Raw genomic sequence first — 19391 nt, forward strand, 5'->3', positions numbered from 1 at the left:
GCCCGCTCCGTAAACAAATAACAGTGCAGCTCAGCCTCTGGCTAGCAACGTGCTTTTAGCAAGACATCAGACTCAACACATGAATATTGGTGCAGCACAAAAGAAAACTTGTGTGGTGCAAACACAGCTTTGAATGCCATTTGAGAAACTTCTGCTCAGATGGAGCAAAAAGCATTAAGAAATGTCATTTATTAATTGTATTTCATGCAGTTATTTTCATCTGCAGTTTCTTTTTAACCCATTAAAGCCTAAAGCGCCTGGCTCAACAGCTCCCCAAAACCTGAGGTCGTCTTTGGAATTACCCTTGAAAACCTGAAGTTTTCCCAGAAAGTCAACACCTACAAAATAATTAATAAATCAGCCCCTGTGAGAGACAGAAACATAATTCCAAAAGATTTTGAGAGCTTAGACATGTGGCTTGCACACAGGCCCGAGTTTATTAATATTTACTGTTTCAATCAAAGATGTAAAAATTGTGTCAGTGGAAGAGAAGCACTATTTTTAATTTTAAAAATCAAGTTGTAATTACAATAATCTATTCTGTTACAAAGACGTCGATATTGTCATTGTCTACAAACATATATCTTAACCATATATCACGTTTGACTGGTTCTACTAGTTCAAAGTCCGCAAGCGCATCGTCTATCTCACTGCCGTCACTCATTTCAAAGCTCCCGCGATCGATGGCGTCCGTCATTATGACTCGAAAGAATTCCACAGCATCCTCTGCGGGCTCACGACACCGTCACGTGTATATTCTGATGCATTTCATTAAACTTTCATCCACTTTGGCCAACGTTTTGTGTGATATTGCCAACAGAAAAACTTGTGACAAAGTAGAGTAAAACAATATAACTTGATAATTTCTCAATATAGAGTATCGTCACGATCCTTTAAATCGTGGAAATTGGAATTGGCTGAGATGTTTCAGTTAATAATATCCACCAATAATCAATGTCGACAGTATGTCCAGTTTCACATCCTAAACTGGCAATACGGTATATGATGTACGTGGTACATCATGAAATAAAAAAGCTCCTTATTTATCTTTTTTTTTTTTTTAATCTCAGCTCATTTCCTATTACAAATGAGATACAACCTATGTGTTGGTCCTGCAATGCAAATTTAATATGCACGTTCTCTGCTTTTGTCCCATAAACTGTTGTCATTAGACCTGCCACGATAACACATTTTTCCGGACGATATATTTTCCCAGAAAATGTCATGATAAACGATAGTATCGATATCATGGGTAGGCATTTTACTAAAGTTTGCCGGTCCGTCAAATGTCATCCGTCAGCAGCCTGGGTACTCGTCCGACATCCATCATTTTTTCAAGCCGGATCAAACTGCAATCATCTGTCGGTCAGTCCGTCATGTTATTTTAATCTCGCTTCCATCAGAAAAAAAAACCCCCAAAGGTCCACCAATCTATTTTTATCCGAACCGATTCGATTAAAATGGTAAATTGAGCGCACCTCATCATACAGTGTCCCAACTTAAGTGGGAGCCTGCTGCCGCTTTAACTCTTCAAAGTTTTACTTTAATTATTTGCTTTCCTTAACCAGAATCCCGTGTCACATTGGCTACGTTTACATGGACACATTTATTTGGATTAAAAGCCTGATCGGATAAAAATGCTTCATGTACACACCCCATTCGGAATATTCTGACCCGATCAAGTCCATTTCGATCAAGATTTAACTCCGAACGGGAGTAGTTTATGTCGATTTTTAATCTGATCAGAGCGCATGAAAACACTTATTTCAGAACAAACCGTCTTTACCGCGCATCCCTGTGACATCAGTATACACATTTCTGTCATTCCTGGAAGCGAGTAGAAGCAGAGCGAGTGTTATATTTTTTGTTGTTTGAGTCAATGAAGTTTGAAAGAAAGAAAAAGAAGCAGAGCGAGCTAAAGGCATAATGAGCGCAAAACTGAACTGGTACTTGGGCAGCTCCATTAGGAAACGTTAACTCGACGTAACAGCGCAAATGGTAAATATAGGGGAAAAAAACACTAACGGTTAAAGTGGAAATGGACGTAGCGATGTTTTGATGACACGGAAGTCGTTACAGCTTCTTCTTCTACTACTACTTCTGGTATATTTGGTCAATCATATCATTCTGGCACTCAAAACAGGTATCTGGTTCCGTTTGACAGCCTCTCTAGGTTCCTGACGACCGTTGCAAATGCTCGCAGAACCGACAGTGCATAAATGATCAATGAAATGGTACAAAAAGAGCACCGAAGAGCATGGCTTTTAGCCAAACACATGGTTGCGCTGGCTAGCATTAGCACGACCTGGCTATTATTACAGCTACTGTACACTGCTGCGCCTCATTAATAAATGAGATAAAGGGTTGCGTGTGCCTATGAACTGACGGGACACATGCGAACCAAACTGAAACAGTCGAACCAAACCTTTTCAATGCTTTTCAAAAGCCGTTCCATGCCTAGTGTGGATGTGTACATGTGAGTGCCGACTCGCACACAGCAGCAATTAAGGTGACTGACAGGAGAGGTAACTCAGCAGCACGACTGAATGTTGGTATCAGATGTAAACTAACGCGAATGTATACAACCATTTATCGAGTCCAGAAAAAAAACCTATTGCGTCCATTCTCGCTCATTGAGCGATAAGTCGATGTTGTAATTGTCGTGCGAGGCCTGGTTGTCATGTAAACAAACCGGAAAGGAAGCAGAAGAAAGTGTAAGTGAGGACTGACTGACCTGTGGTGTAGGACAGATCATACTGCCCTGAGAGCAGGGGGTATCCCAGGTGGTGGTGAGAGGGCATGATCCGCTGGGAAGGCGAGGAGCGCGGCCGATCTAGATCTCTTTCCCGATCCCTTTCCCCGCCAGCTCCTCTGTCCTGCTCCCGCTCCCTGTCGAGGGAAGGCTTGTCCCCTACTGTCGGAGATTTGCTTTTGTATTGGCTGGCGTGTTGATGTAAGATATCTAGAGCTTTGGAGTCTGTAGCCATTTTGTTGACAGTAGGGCTAGTGCGGGATTTGTCGTTGGCCTCTTCAGCTCCAGCTATTTTACTGCCGTATGGAGAAAAAGGATAGCCTCCAGGAAGGTAAGAACCTAGACGAATAGGAATATCGATGGGTTCATTTAGGGTTTAAACAAATAACAGGGCAATTTATATATACACTATATACAATATACACTACCGTTCAAAAGTTTGGGGTCACCATGAAATGTCCGTATTTTTGAAAGAAAAGCAGTTTCTTTCCATGAAGATAACTTTAAACTAATGAGGAATACACTCTATACATTATTAACGTTGTAAACGACAATTCTAGCTGCAAGTGTCTGCTTTTTGGTGCAATATCTACATAGGTGTATAGAGGCCCATTTCCCGCAACTATCACGCCAGTGTTCTAAAGATACAAGAACACGACACTTCCATTGCGTCAGAAGGCTCGAGGATATTAGAAAACACTTGTGCAATGTTCTCAAAATTATACTACAGCAGATTAAGTATGCAGGATGGTTGACAGAATCTGTACATTTTGTCTCCAAGGTCATTGTATTTAACATTCCATGTAAAGTGTACAGAATGTCTCTACCTGTCTTCAAATGGAGGCAGCAGTTCATTTAAGTTGTTCAGATCATTCATTTGCTTATTTCTATTGAGTGGCAAGGCGAGACCCATCACTTTTGATGCCCACTTAGGAATGGATGACCGGGAACGCATGTACATTTTTACTTATTGGATATTGAGACCCGTGAGTTTTATTTCTGTGAGAAATGTCCCATGCAGACACCGATCTCGTCCTGAATTTGGCTAACATGTAGTGTTTACAGCGCGATTAAAGCCGGCTCCGGCAGCTTTACAATTCGCAAAAAAAACCACATGAATATTGCTGAGCACAATATACACTAATGAGAAAAAAAAACTTTGGGTCAGCTCACAACTTGTCGGGGAATATTTTATATTTTCTTAAAAATATTTAGCGTCATACCTGGGTAGTTCTGCATCATGACCGAAGGCATGCCCCTGTAACCAGGATGGTTGGGGTCATAACCTTGTCCATAGGGGTAACCATGCATGTATGGCATGTATCCTTGGTGCTGCGCTAGTGGTGACGAGAACTGCAAGTGGGCATTCGCACGAGAGTCTTTGCTCAAAGGCCGATGTTCCTCAGAATTAATTCTAAGGTCAGTCATTTCTTTGCCGTCCTCCTTAGGCCCGCTTTGACAGTCCTTCGGCCTGCACCTTTCATCCTTCGATTTCCGATCACGCTCCCGTTCTCTGTCCCGTTCATCTTTCCATCGAGATTGTTGTTGCTGGTGTTCACCTTCCGCTTGAGCCTTCTGGCTCTCATGGTACTGCTGGTGGTCAGAGAAAAAGCAACAAAATGATAGCAATAGCGGAAAACTGAATAGTCAACACCAAAACAGACTCCGGACAGATAAACATCTGAGGTCTCACAAGCAAAAGTTGTGTGTAGGATTCCAACTAAAGGTGTGTGCAAACAGTTAAGCTGAAAATATAGTGCACATAAGACTAAAAAAAAAAAGTGTGCAAACACACTTCTTGCTCCTGGAAATGTCGCATGTCATAGCTCTCTATATATACACATTCAACTAGGGCTGCTTGATTATGTAAAAAAATATCATTATTATTTTGGTAATAATTAAAACCACGATTATTCAAACAAGAAAATGTTTAAACGTAAAAGATATAAAGACAAATACATGTAACTAAATTCCTTTTGGACCTAACTACATTTATAAAATTTGTTATAAAATTTAAAAAAAAGGTGCAATTGTATAATTTCAAGTATTATTTCTTGTGTAAACATATTGCGTTGGATTTGAATGAATATTAATAATCATTTTTTACGATGACGCCAATTTTGTAATTGTGGAGTGTAGTAATCATAATTGTGATTGAATTTCAATGAATTGCATAGCCCTACATTCAACCCTTTAAAGATCAATGCAAAGCAGCAACGACAACGCTTATCAGTGATTCATTGATCAATGGCTCCATTGTGAATCGTCGCAGGGAGAAAAATAAACAAGTATTACCTGAATAAAAGTGACATTGAAATTGAGGTGGAGATTAAAAGGTTGGTATTGTTCGCTGCGGCGATAGTCAGGAACACGCCTATGCAACTTTGTGTTTTGTGCCTAAGCAACTATTATTAAGCGAGGCCCTTGCTGTACTGATGATATTCTTAAATTGTATTTACCTGTCTGTACCACACAGCCTGCTCTGTACCAGCCTGAGCTCTTGAATCAAGCGCTTGCTTTGAGTCCTCCTTCCCATGGTGACCCCCTTCTGTCAGCTTCATCTTTAGTCCTTCAACTTGCTGGGACTTTATGTCCTCCGCCTTGATGCTTCCCATAGATTTGGATGAAACCTCAGAGGGTGAGTCCCTGGATTTACTGGTGGGCTGCGGCGTCTTTCCAATCTCAGACTGATTGGAGGATTTGGAGAGGTTGGGCTGCATTGGGTTCTTTTGTTTCCAGTCCTCCTTGATGGAAGCTTCCCTTTCTTTCATGGCTATGTCACACTTTTTCTCAGCGGCACGGTGCTGTTCTGCCATTTGTCGCTGACGCTCCTCAAACTGCTGTCGGTAGGCTGGGTTGGTATTCATTAAATGGTTATGGTATGCCTGATCTGAATGATATGCATACGGTGGCACATAGGCATACTGATTGTAGTAAAGTGGTTGCATATACATGTTGGATCGCTGTTGGATGACGGACGGCTGCTGTTGCTGTTGCTGTTGCTGCTGCTGTTGCTGTTGCTGCTGCTGCTGCTGCTGCTGCTGCTGCTGCTGGCCAGGAGCAATGTCAGGTTTGCGATCCTCATGGACCTCAACTTTGACTTTCTCCTCACCCTGATCCTGGTCATCCTCCCTTTTGATCTTCACCTGACCTTCCGTCACCGGTGTGCCAGGATTTTGTCCTCCAGGACTGGGGTTGACATAATTGGGCGAGTAATACGTCTCATAGCCCGTATAGTACGGAGACTCTTTGTTGGGTGCCGGATTTGGGAAAAGAGCTTTTTTGACGCTTTCTCGGAGTGCCTGGTCTTCTGTCCTGTTTTTGACGTTCTCTAATTTACCTTCACCATCCTCACCGGCATCAGAGATGTCCGAGTATGCTGGGCTGTGTGTTTTCACGGATGAGTTGTCAGCACCATTCTGGGTCATGTGAAGAGGCGTAAGAGGCTGTGGCATCCCACTGCCATCTATTCGACTGGCTACGCCGATGGAAGGGCTCGGAGCATTATCTGTAAAACTGTATATCTTGTCAGCCTCGGCCTTGATGCTTGCCAGCCGACTCTGATGGGGGTCTGAGGACCCATTGAGAAGCCCTTCAGCCTTATTTCCTTGTTCAGGTACTTCTGCGTAAGATGGTTTTCCCTCCTCCGGCTTCCCTCCCTTTCCCATCGACTTAGGGCTGTCAGCTTCCTTTGCACCATCCTTTTTCTTCTTGTCTTTCTTCTTTTTGTCTTTGGTGCTACTTGAGGGGGTATCTCCTACGGCAGGGGTTTTCGACTGCGTGCCTTTCATTTGGGGACTTTTGGGGATTCCTTGCAAAATGGGGGTAAGCCCTGGTGAAGAATTTGGGTTTCCTGCAGGGAACGAGTACATTTGTTGTGTAGCTGAAGGCCCAGTGGCAACTGTTCGTGGCGACTTCATATTTTTTGGACCCATTTTATCAGCCTTTGTGTTGGCTTTTTTGGACTTGTCAGAGCCTCTTTTCTCATCAACGCCGTCATTACTGGCTTCATCAGAAAGACATGCCGCGTCATCGCAGCCTTCCATTGGTGTACTGATTTCTGGTTCAGTTTCAGCAATTTTCTTTTTGCTCTGCTTTGTGCAAAACTTGCCAGGTGACGGGGAAGTACTCTGAAGCTCAAAGTTTCGCCCTTTCGGTGTGACTGACCGTGCTGGAGAAAAGGACCCCTTGTGTGAGATAGATGCACCATTACAATTCTCAGGTTCAGGGTGAAGTGTCGAGTCTTCTCCATATTCACTGTCTACATCCAATTCCAGCTTCACATCATCTTCCGTGTGAGCACGAGCTTGGTGGTACTTGAGACCGTTAATGTGCTTATACCTCTTGTTGCAGTTGGGATGCGGGCAATCAATAAGAACAGGTGAGGGACAGCTCCGATCAAGGGGGGGTGGAAGTGGCTCAGTCTTGATAGAAGGAATGAGAAGACCTGTAAGCCCAACCCCTCCGCTGTTAGAGTTTGTCCGCATGCGTTTGTTGCCTTTGGTGTCCTCCGAGCTAGAATTCGGCTCCATGTCTGATGCGGGCTTGGCCTTACGCTTTCCAGCTGAGGAGGGGCTGGCCTTAATATCCTCCGTGTTGCTGTTGGGAGGAGTGCGGCGTTCCGATGGTGTCTGGCTGCCCCTTCGGCCCTTACTGTTAGAAGCAGCACGTGTCTTGTTGTTGGTGGCGCCTTTGTTGTCCGATGAGTTGCTGTTCTCGTTGATCGGAGTGTTGCTGTTTGGTCTCATCCGTTTACCTCGGCCGCGGCCATTCCTCATTTCCAGATCACTTGTAGGGGATTCACAAAACCTGCAACCAGACAATTCTTTTATGATTACTGGAAAACGGCAAATTAGCCAATCCCTCTATAACAATTTAGCAATTTTGGAATGTGACAATGTCAGTCAAGGGTTCAGGGGCTTACTCCTGCAAGTCCAACTTAAGCAGTGAAAGAAAAACTGGAAAAAACTCAACCTTGTGAACCATTCGCGAGCCTGGCGCATATGCTGTAGTATCTTCAGTGAGCTAGCAGTGAACTACACAAAAATATAGTTGATACATGACTTTAAACTTATTTCGTATGTAATTGGCAGGATAGACACCACATCTGAAGTGCAGAAGTGATTGGAAATTTTGAATGGAAAATGCACTTGCCACAGCTACATATTGTAGCCTCCAAGGACCACATGAGCAGCCTGCAAGCCTGTTCTAAAAATAGCATTGGACTGGAAGCCCTCCTACAGTGTAACAAAAAATGTGCAATCCTATTTAGAAAGCAACTGGTATCATCACACAGATTCAACAAATATTAAAAATAAAATACATTACCGGTAACTACAATGAGTTGGCACTGAAATTAATGTGATACATCAATTTACTTGAGATAATGTTTTGACCCCAACTCTTTCAAAAGATGTAACTATTTTTTTCTGAGCAGCATTTAAGGCTTCTTAGACAAAGATTGGTTATTGAAACATAACTTCCTCTAATAGTACCCGCAGACATTCAAAGTCCACGAAAGTCACTGTCTGGGATGTGTTTAAAAGTGCTTATCTATATTCACGGCTGTCTAGAGTTTCTTGATGATTCATGTTAAGATCCCCGAGTAGTGCTGGAAATTATACTTTGTTAAACTTAACATTTTTAATTCCCTTAATGAACCTTGCTGTGATAAAGTAGTACATGGAGATGCATTTTACAGTTGCGCTCATAGATTTACATACCTGAGAGGTATGTAAACTTATGAGCACAGCTGTGTATGTATAACCATTCACCACTAGTTGGAAGACTTATAGTCTTACCCCTTGGGGGTATGGGTAGTTTTCAGAAAGTGTGGTCATTATTGTCTTCCCTTTACAATCAATCACCAGATTTCACTGCTTACAATATCACAGACATACAGCAGAGATGAAAGAAACAACTTTATTGAGATGTGTGCTGTCGTTTGTGTGCGAATGCATTTTGAGTGGTGAAAAATAGCCATCGCGGCAACTTCCTCTTTGTGACAACGCACCCATGTAATCAAGAGATCTTTATACTTTTAAAATGCATCAGTTTCAAAAACAGTTGTGATCAATAAACTGGCAGAATGTCAATGCAACACAACACCGTTTAATTGAGTCCCACGCCGACCATAATATGATAATAAGATGCCAGAAAAAAATGAGTGAGGTTCGTTACCCTGCGTTTCCACCAATGGGTTCACTGAAAAATTCGATGTCAACATTTTTTTTTAAATTCTACAACAACCAAGTAAGCTGTGTATCAAGTGTGGGTTCCCTTTCAATGGTAACAAACGTTAAATAAAAATAGATAAATATTTCATGCTAGCTGCACGCACTATTCCTTTACTGTATTCTTGGATGCGAGTCAGCATAATTTGAACGGTGCACAATTCAGCTGCAGGCATTGCATATTTTGCCAAGCGAACGCTGGTCATTTGTTGGTGTCTAGTGCCTCATCATTAACGCTACGTAAATGACGGCCATTGTTCACTATTCAGAGTTCATTTTCAACATGCAATTGGCCAATTTTTCAATGGAATATCTCTGTATGAAGGTAGTAAAGGTGTTCAGATGTTTTATACATATATATATACATACATATATATATATACATATATATATATATACATATATATATATATTTTTAAGTGAATTTATTTACTTTTTAATGTATTTATTTTTTGCTTGCGTGCTCATTACTTTGTGCTCAGGTACCAAGTGCTCTAAAATAACACAATGGAATAGACCACGACATTCAACATCTCTTGCGAACAATCTTTATTCAGAACACACTGCAGGGAAGGTTTGATTTAAAGCATATATCATTTTGGCCTAGTTTGGAACAAGTTTATTCTTGAGCTCTCCTATCACACTCCTGGAGCACACTTTCTGAGAACCACTTATATGTAAACTTATGAGCACAACTGTATTAACAGCAAAGGAACTTATCTTGTACAAATGCAAAACACAGTAAAGAGTGTTTTTAGTACTGTAAGCTATTTTAATAACATTTTCATGCAGGGGCATACACGTCAGTATTTGTTGTACAGCAGACATCTTTGGTTGCTGAATCACGTGGCATCTACACTACACCAGGGAGGGCCACACGATATTTTTTGCCATTCAGAACAATATACAAATTCAAATTCCAATGAAGTTGGGACATTTTATAAAACGTAAATAAAAACAGAATACAATGATTTGCAAATCTATTTCAACCTTTTCAATTAGAAAGATTACAAAGGCAAAATATTTAATGTTGAAACTGATAAACTTTATTATTTATTTATTTATTTTTTGCAAATACAGGGTTCCGGGTTTGTGGTTCCGCTATTTCGCGGATCTTTTTGTACATTTAATATCACTTTAGTTCTAAATCACGTATATTCTGGGTGTGATTCTATTCTTGACCACTAGATGATGGCACACAACTTACTCTGAGACAGTGTCAACTTGACAGAAGAAGAATGAAGAAGACCGAAAAACCTGGTAGTCATCATCATAGCTTATATTTTATTGAAAATGATTTAATGTCAACCTACACAGGATTGTTTTTAAACACTACAGAAAGCTATGGCAGTTGGTTCATTTTTTAATGTACATTTGTGGGCATGATTATTGATTTAAAGGATATTGTCAGATGATAAGTTTGTTGATTTGGGAAAAAAAAAGATATTTTACAGCACTGTGAACAGAGAAGGATCGGTACACTGACATTGGACTGCACAATATTATCCATTGTGTTATCCCCATTGCTCGTGCTCTCTCTCAAGTCAAGTCATATTTATTCATATAGCCCTTAATCACAAGGAAGTCTCGGAGGGCTTCACATGCCCATAGCTGACAACAGATTTAACGGCATCCCTTGATCTTAACCCCCAGGAGGGCGAGGAAAAACTAAAAAAAAAAACGATCTGAGGAAAAATGAGAAACCTTGAGAAGGGACCACAGATGGGGGAATCCCCCTTCCAGGGTGATCAGGCTGCAATGGATGCTGAGTGGGCAACATTTAACACATATTATGATCTCTGATTAAATTGTATGTGTTTAAGCCTGTTTGTATTATTTACATCTCTAAAGACTTAAAATTTTTAGTGCCATAAATGCTATAAAAAAATAATCAGAGGGAGTATTTCACTTGATTATATCGCAGATTTTACTTATTGCAATATTGATATTATTATTGATATTTACCATGTACCTAAATAAATGACATTTTTGTTACCTAATGATAGAAATACCTATTTTTCATGCGGCAAAATGAGTAGGCTCGAACCTTTAGTCACCGGACAACCTGCTCTACCAACTGAGACACCGCCGCCCAGCAAGACTTGCATTGTTGTGACCCATCCGGTGATGATGATAATAATCATCATCATAACAATAATCATTGTCTAGACACAGAAGAAGACACTACATTCTCAGCAATAAATATTTTTCACTTCTGCCACAGAAAGCAGTTAAAACAGGGCAGATACTGTATCTTGTTAATCACAGCAAGCTTTGTCACTCTGTCATAGCAATTTGAATCAAAGGATGGTGAAAAAAACAACTGCATAAAATTTACAGTATGATAAAGCCTTCTCTTTGAGAAGTGTAGTAGGGAGAGACAAACATTTCCATAACAATTAAGTTCACCAGTATCCAACATGAGAAGCCTAACAAAGTAACACGGGAACTTTAATCCAGCGGAGATGCAAAGTTCAAACGGCACAAAGAAAAGTAGCACAGCCTGAGTGGGTGTAAGGAAGAATGTATGCATTGAGTCATTCACACATAACCCCAAATACTTCGATCCCTCGACATGCAATGCAACAGATTGTAAGTGCGAACGGGAAAAATCGGAAGAAGCTGTACACCAGTCAAAAGTCATTAAATAAAAATAAGCAGATTAAAACGTTGAATATTTCTTACCGAGGAGGGGCCCAATCATGCCGTGTACAGTCCAAAAGTGTGCCCACATAAGTCTTGTTTCTCCATGTAACATTTACCACCAACATCCCTGTGAAAAAAAAAGAATTCATATTTCAATAATGAATATCACATCTGCAAATTACAATTCACCTGAGTAGGAAAATGCTTTTAAATCAATGTATGGATCTTTAAGCAGAGGGTTTTAAAAGAGCTTTTCAAGGCAGTCACATGAGCCAGAGCCCGTTCTTAATACTGTAATGGTTTGGGGGGCTGATTTATGACTAAATCTTCCAAATTACTTGACAGGAGGTCCCTCTGGGAATGATCACACTCGGGTTACCAGGGAAAATGCACTCAGCACATTTCCCATTCAAATAAACCATCTTGCAGTCCAGGACATTTCCCTGGAGAGTAATTATTTATCATTTTTGACATTCCTCCATCCTACCTGACTGGAAAGAGCATTCGGTCGTCGTTCTGAATTGCTTTTGAACCTAGATAAGCTCTTGGGTTTCATAAATGTGGTGTGAACAGTTTAATTTAGCTGGAGGTGGCTAAGCATGCAAGAAAAGCACAGTGACTTCATTGGTACGACAGCAATCTGTCACTTCTGTGCCGCTATTTGACACGTGTGAATTTGCTAGCACTCGGCTTGAGTGACACAATCTGACCTATTCGGAGTCGGATATATGACCTTGCATTTCAAATCTCAATTTAGTTGTGTGAAATCCCAATTCTACGTGCTATTTTTTCATGTTACACATAAAAGTTCTTTTCATCTGGCAACAACACTTATCAAGTCAACAAAACATTACAATTATTTAAAGAAATATTTGCAAAGACGCTTCATGAAATCAAATAATTGTGCATTCATTTAAATGTACATCAGCCGACAAACAGCTTTTCAGATGATTAGGAGCAACCATGTTTCTAAATAACATTGGAACTTCACTGCCATCACCATCCCCCTTTGCTTTGCTGTGATGGTGACCTCGGTTTGCCACTTCAGCACTGCGGAGAAACTAAGGGCTGCAGTGAGCTAACTTATCTAATGGCACAGGAATGCTGGCTGGCAGCTTCCATCCCTCAGAGCATTTTATTAGCTGAGGAAACCTCTCTTGCTCACCTCATTTTCCCCCCTCTCCTTCATAATCACTTCTCCTTTTCAAACTTATAATCATTCTCCACTCGCAATATTTTCCCCTCCAACACACGGGTCAGAGTGATGACTTTTTTGCCCCTGCCTCTGGTTTATAAAAGCAAGTGAAAAGCATCTGTAGGTCTACAGTATTTTCACAAGGACCTACTGATACTTGGATGCAAGTTTCTTCCACGAAGGCCAAAATACATGTGTAAATATTAGTGTGTCTGTAGTGGAGTAAATAGCTTTTGAATACATATATCTCTGTGGACGATGGTGCCCGACGCACTGTGCGTACTGTACTCTGCGTGTAGCGAGAGGTGGCCCTGGGCCTGTTTTCTGAGCTTGGTCATTAGATACTCGCAAGCTGAGCCGTGATTGGTCGTGATCTGAGCCCAAGCAACTGTGATGTCATTTTCAGTCAACAGCAAGTGGCAAAATGGCCGTCCCTGAGATGGATAAAAACAGGTGCATTTTGCTGCTTAATTCAATTCCACAAATGCAATATTAATCAGAATGTTTAGACTAGTGGTGCTGCATAGAACATATTATTGTAAAAAAAGGTTTGGGGTTGACTTCCCCTATAAAGTTTTTTTTGTATTTTTTTTTTTTTTTAGCGGGATGTTATTTCCAGTATTCTAGACTATTTTAAGAGCAAACCTGCCTATTAAATAATGAATTTACAGAGATTTAGAACTGTGTGAAAAAAAAAAAAGTCCCTTTTTCTCAATTGATTTGTCCGTGTCTTGCCTTCAAACAGCGTTCTTACAATTGCAATGTATATATTGAAAAATAATTGTGAATGACAATGTTAACTAAACTTGCAATACTATTAATATAGCATTCAAACCAGGAAAGGACTAGCATATAAAAATAGTCCCTGGACTTTTGAGTTTTGTTTGTGGTCGTTGTTTACAATAAGCAGCTGGATCCCCAATGACTGCTTACCGCTGTGAGCCAGCAGCAATGAACTGTCAAGTGACATGAAGATGAACCAAAAGTACAACAACCCACCGTTTTCCCACTGCTCAGCCCATGATTATAAAACAGACTAAAACGGGGGTTTTTACACTTGTGTATTGCTCAAAATACTGCAGTAACTGAAAATTCCATCAGTAATGTGTTCTGAAAGGGGAAGTCAACCGCAAACAATTCTTTGCAATAGTATGTTCTAGACGCCTTCACTAGTCTAAACACGGCATTCTGATTAATAATGCATTTGTGGAGTATGAGTTAAGGAGAAAAATCCACCCGTTTTTAGCCATCTCCAGGGGCGGCCATTTTGTCACTTCTCTCGACTGAAACTGACATCACAGTTGCTCGGGGCTCCGGTAAAGACCAATCACGGCTGACCTGTTTTCTGAAGCTGAGCCATGATTAGTCGTTACCTGAGCCCTGAGCAACTCGGATGTCAGTTTCAGTCGGCAGAAGTGACAAAATGGCCACCCTCTGAGATGGCTAAAAATTGGTGGATTTTGCTGCTTAAGTCATATTCCACAAACACAACATAAATCAGAATGCCGTGTTTCGACTCGTGGTCCTGCACGGAACATATTGTTAAAAAAAAAAATTGGGGGTTGACTTTCTATTAAAAAAAAAAAGGTTCTAAAGTAAACAGGTACTCACTCACTCTCGGTACGCACACAACACAACTAGCCATTCACACACAATGAGGATCCTTGCAGCTGGAAGAAAATAAATAAACAACAGAGCATGTGCACGAGGGAAGCGGGTTTGGGCATGCAACTGACAGGAAAGCTAACTAACCTCGTAACTGCCATAAGGAACGTCAAATCAGAGCGCTGCAACAACAGCCCCCTATTTAATAGTGACAACCCCTTTTTTTAAGCCTTGAGTAGGCTTTATTTTAGTGTGAAAAAATTAAAGGGGGTGACATTGGACAGAAATGCATGTGTCTCACCCTCAATGCATGATTGTTGGCAGCAACGGTCTTGTGTAAAATATTTTAAATGACGATATCTGGTACAAACTGTAAAATATTTGCACAGTTTTGCAAATTTCCCTTCAGGTCATAAATATAGTATAATAATATTACATAAGAATAATTCACCACTGAGTGGATTAAGTGTCTGTACTGGGATTAATGATTAACTTGGTATAGTTAGATTTTCCGGAAAGTCAGCAAATGCAGAAAGGCAGCTCTTTAACAATATTAGTCACTTTAAAACTCTTAACTGATACTTGATCATGTCTGGCAACAGCTCCTGAATACAAAACTACTTTTTTTCCTCAGTACAACACAATGAACCATAACCCTATTTAATGCCCGACAAGATTTTTCAGCAGCACTTAGATCTGAGCCAAATACCTCACAAGTAACTTGGCAGCCATCCAGTTAAGCCCAAGCAGCTCAGCCTAATTGAATACGGATGTACTTTTAAAATGATTACAAGTACACACAGACTACAAGACTAACAGTGGACTGCCCAAACACACAGATGCACAGTTGTATGAGTTAGCACCATTAGGTACTAGCTTCAAATGTTGACTCTGCCTTTCTGTGAGAAGTTGCTTTCTCTGTGTTTGTTTGGGTTCTTTCTGAACATTCCAGCTTCCTCCTTCAGTCAAAAACATGTACACTGAAGACTCTTAATTGCCCATACATACAGAATGTGTGAGTTAGAAGGTGAATGGTTGCCTTGTTTCTATTTGTCAGTCCTGTGAAGACTGGTGATCATTCCTGGGGGTATATCATCTCGCTCCGTAAGTCAGTTGGGGCAGACTCCAGCTTCCAAATAGATGAGAGGGCCATAAAAAAAAGGGTCCAAACTCAAAGTGACAACATTTCACTGCATGAACATCTTATTATCAAGAGGAGAATGTGAAAATGAATGAAGAGGGACTCAATTGAATTTGGTATGCTTCAAAGTTAATGAAGGAAATGGGGCACTGAACCAAAACAAAATGCAGGACTATAAAGCTATAAGCAAAAACTGGGCAATCACCAAAGAAAAATTTGACAAATCACCTAACGCACCAGACAGCAAGTACTATTTTCAATTAATGCACTGCTCTGTTCTATTATACAAGTTATACTTACATTTTGCAAAGTTCAATTAAAGAAGTTGACGAGCCAGTACGGGGATATTGTTTCAAGACACTACTTTATAGTCCAATCAAGCACTGGGAGCTGATAGTTGAAGCTTATCCACCTTATTCCTGAGGCTTCTCATGCCGAAACAGTTATGGGGGTGACTTGCTGTAAGACGCAGGATGTAGAAGTGAGCCATTTGTTACAACGGCTTTCGTTTCCCGAAGCGGTTTATTTGAACTTTTTTTTGCTTCCTTTTCTAAACGATCAGAAGCCGCCCTCGCATTTGAAAATGTCTTGAACAGCTTGGAAATTTGTTGGCGGCTGTGATATCAACTAAAAGAAGTTGAGTCTGTGGCTACAAGAGCAATGATTTGAACAGGCACCCAGGACGAGACGACAATGTTGTTGGGATAATCATTACAGTGTCCAGTGCGTACCCGGGGATTTAGAACACAGAAGCAGTCATCTGAGAATTTTCATTTGAAAAGACAGCGCAGACCACAGGAACAGCCATACCAAATTCAGAGAAAGTGGCTTCAAAGCTGGTGATCCATGTGGCGAATATATACTGTGTACATTTAAAATTGTTATTAAATATAGTCGCCGTTCCTCCAACACGACCTGAAGTTCTTGGAGCGTCCAAGTGAGAACATGCCGGTGGTAATAGTTCGAGCATCGTACTGCGCTCAGTGGCGCCCGTCCAAGTCTCCGTCAGGCAGAGGAAATCCAGGCCATTGGAAAGAAATAACTCCATCAGAATAAACGTTTTGTTCGTCAACGACCGGGCGTTTAACAACGCTATCTTTGTGGGAGAAGCTGGGTAAATCTTCCGATCGGCAAGACAGCCGATGATCGGTAGCAAGCAGGTATCAAAAGGTTATTGAGCATGATACAACGGAGAACATCTGTGCGTTCGGGAATGAGCAGAGGACGAAACGTGTTTTAGCTCCCTTTTTAGCTTCGCAGTTGCTGCGGCGCCGCACGTGGACACGGAAGAGGTCCGCCAGAATGTCAGCAGGCAACGTCTTCTCCCAACCATGCTCAAACGCACCCGTACCTCCAACGCCGCATCGTAAATCCAACAAAGATTGGCGATCATACATCAGTTGAGAGTCCAGACATAATGAATTCTTAAACAATTCAATATTTTCACGGTTGAGCAGATGACGCAGATCATCGTTGCACCATTTTTAAGTGACCAGTATCAGTACATGTAATGTAACTTTGGGTATGCAATTATGCCTAAATCCTTGGCGCTTTAAAGTGTCTAGCAGTAGTAATAAGACTGTCCAGCCTCTTTTGACAAAACATGACCAACTTTATAAGTACTGATACGCCTTAGAGCTTTTGAGATTGCTCATTGTCTCACAGTCTGAATGAGCAAAGTTCACAAAGCAGCAAAAGATGCGACTGCACGTTGTCACTGCCCTTATTTTTAGTGTCATCCTCCTACCTCGCTACATTAGTAGAAAGTGGGGTTGAAATGATTTCTCTTTTAAGCTGCAACTACTTAGCATCCCCACTCGGGGCTGACATTTTTTCGGGAATCCCACAGGATGGGAGTCAACTTTAACTTTAATCAGAAATTTGGGATGGTACAGGATAAAAAAAAAACCACGGGAGCAGACGGGAGCGGGATTATCGAGTACAGGACACGATACTGAGACCATTATGCTAGCAAATGCTCCCAACTTTTCACTGTGTCCTGGTAAAAAATGTCATCCGGTCGCACTAGTGCGAAAGCATGTTTTAAGGCTCTTGCTGGTCCATGGGAGGGCTGAAATGCAGCAAAGGCGCTCCACCTCTTTATCCATCTGTTGCTCAAAATTGCTCTAGAGTGTTAAAAAAATGTTAAAAATGTATTTGTTTATGTTATCAAAAGCATTGTAATTTGGGATTTGGTATTTAAAAAATGACACTTTTATCGTCCGACGTCATTTTCTTTGGCTGATATTGAAAACCCCATTAAAATACACAAACGTACAACCAACCAAAGTCTCTTCAACTCTCAAAACAACACTTATTATAAATACTGAACTGAAAAAAAAAAAAAATCTAATCACGAGCGCACGCTCCCATTCACTTAAATGAGAACTGAAGCTGAGTCTCCCTCAGCGCGGTCACCCGGACCGACAGCCGTGTCTTTTATGTTGTGTTTATATGTTCAATCAATCAATCAAGTTTCTCCCATAATTCACATGAAGGCTCATTGGGCGTAGAACAAGGTGGATAGCAACAGCGCCGCACAATACTAAAGCTGGTTGATATGACAATATATATATCGCGAAGACGACAAAGTTTCTATTGAGTCACCTTTTCCCCATTGTGTGCATCGTCATTTTTCACCTACGGTGAATTGCCAGTAATAAGAACGGACAGAGGAAGGTTTATTTGATGAGTAAAAGCTTTCACTTACCAGTCTTATGTCACTAAAATACCACCAGGTGGCAGACGGCTCAACAACATAGTGAAGTGAATCATAATACATTGTCATCATACATAACAAACCTGTGGTACAAAATTAAATCTAACAGTCACTGAAAATAAATAACGAGGTGGGTGATTGCAAATAATGAATTGTACGACTTTGGGAAAAATAAACTCACAACAAATCTGAAGCTATTAATAACATCCATCCATCCATTATCCAATCCGCTTATCCTCACAATTTACAAAAAATAGGGCACCTCAAGGCATGCTGGGTGCGCCGTCAAACTACACAAGACTGGCATAGCAGTTTGCATTTACAATACAAAGAAGAGAAAAACTGGGAAACAGATTTTTAGTTTTTTTCCGAGAATCCAACGGCCTAGGCCATCCTATAGCTTCACTGCGTTGCTTGCGTCACCGACATGCGGGTAGTCGGGAAGTTGAGGCAAGATCGGTGCTACGTACACCGTAGCAGCTAGCTAGCACAGAGCCTTGGCTGACTACTACTGCAGCGAAACAACATGTTGTGGTTTCACACCTAGGTCAGCTATCACAGCTTCGGTGTGGGTGAAAAAAGATACACTTCATATAAGTATTGTTCTCACCAAGGGATTATGAGGAAGAATTAACAGAGGAAAGAGGGAGAAGACGCGGTAATTGCTAAGCTAATCTAATGTTTTCATGAAAGACCGAATTTCAGTGCTTGGGTGACTGAGTTCAATTTTCACAGAAGTCTCACTGGAACCGCGTTACAGCGGAGTGTATCCATCTTTGAACAGCAAAACAGCAGGCAATTTAATATGCGTATGGAAAGAAAATGATACAAAATAATGCTACACACAGCGTTCCGTACGTCAACCGGGAGGAATGGCTAAGACGACTAAAAGCATATCAATACTGATGATTCAAAAAGTGGATGGGTGGAGGATAAGCGGTTCATATAATGGATGGATAGTATCTAAAATATATCTACAGTAATCCCTCATTTATTGCAATTAACGGGGTCCCCCACGAAAGGTTAAAAACCGTGAAGGAGAAGTTGACTATTATTATTATTATTATTTAAAATTTTTATTTGTGGGGGGATTTATGTCT

At 41.0% G+C, this 19391-nt stretch overlaps 1 protein-coding gene across 5 annotated transcripts in view; it reads right to left on the reverse strand.

The window, feature by feature from the left end:
- znf609b (zinc finger protein 609b) overlaps positions 1-19391 on the reverse strand; it is a 95804-nt gene that overhangs the window by 3538 nt on the left and 72875 nt on the right. For 4 of the 5 annotated variants that reach the window (XM_086025743.1, XM_086025745.1, XM_086025741.1 and 1 more), the window contains 4 exons: positions 11671-11758; positions 5212-7561; positions 3976-4345; positions 2735-3091 (listed from right to left, as the gene is read on the reverse strand). In XM_086025743.1, coding sequence (XP_085881869.1) covers positions 2735-3091; positions 3976-4345; positions 5212-7561; positions 11671-11758 — 3165 coding nt within the window. The remainder of the gene's footprint in view (positions 1-2734; positions 3092-3975; positions 4346-5211; positions 7562-11670; positions 11759-19391) is intronic. The other variant, XM_086025744.1, reaches the window with a different exon arrangement.

This window comes from Filicampus tigris, chromosome 3, assembly GCF_054856515.1.
Source record: "Filicampus tigris isolate MCC_2025a chromosome 3, RoL_Ftig_1.0, whole genome shotgun sequence".
Lineage (NCBI taxonomy): Eukaryota > Metazoa > Chordata > Actinopteri > Syngnathiformes > Syngnathidae > Filicampus > Filicampus tigris.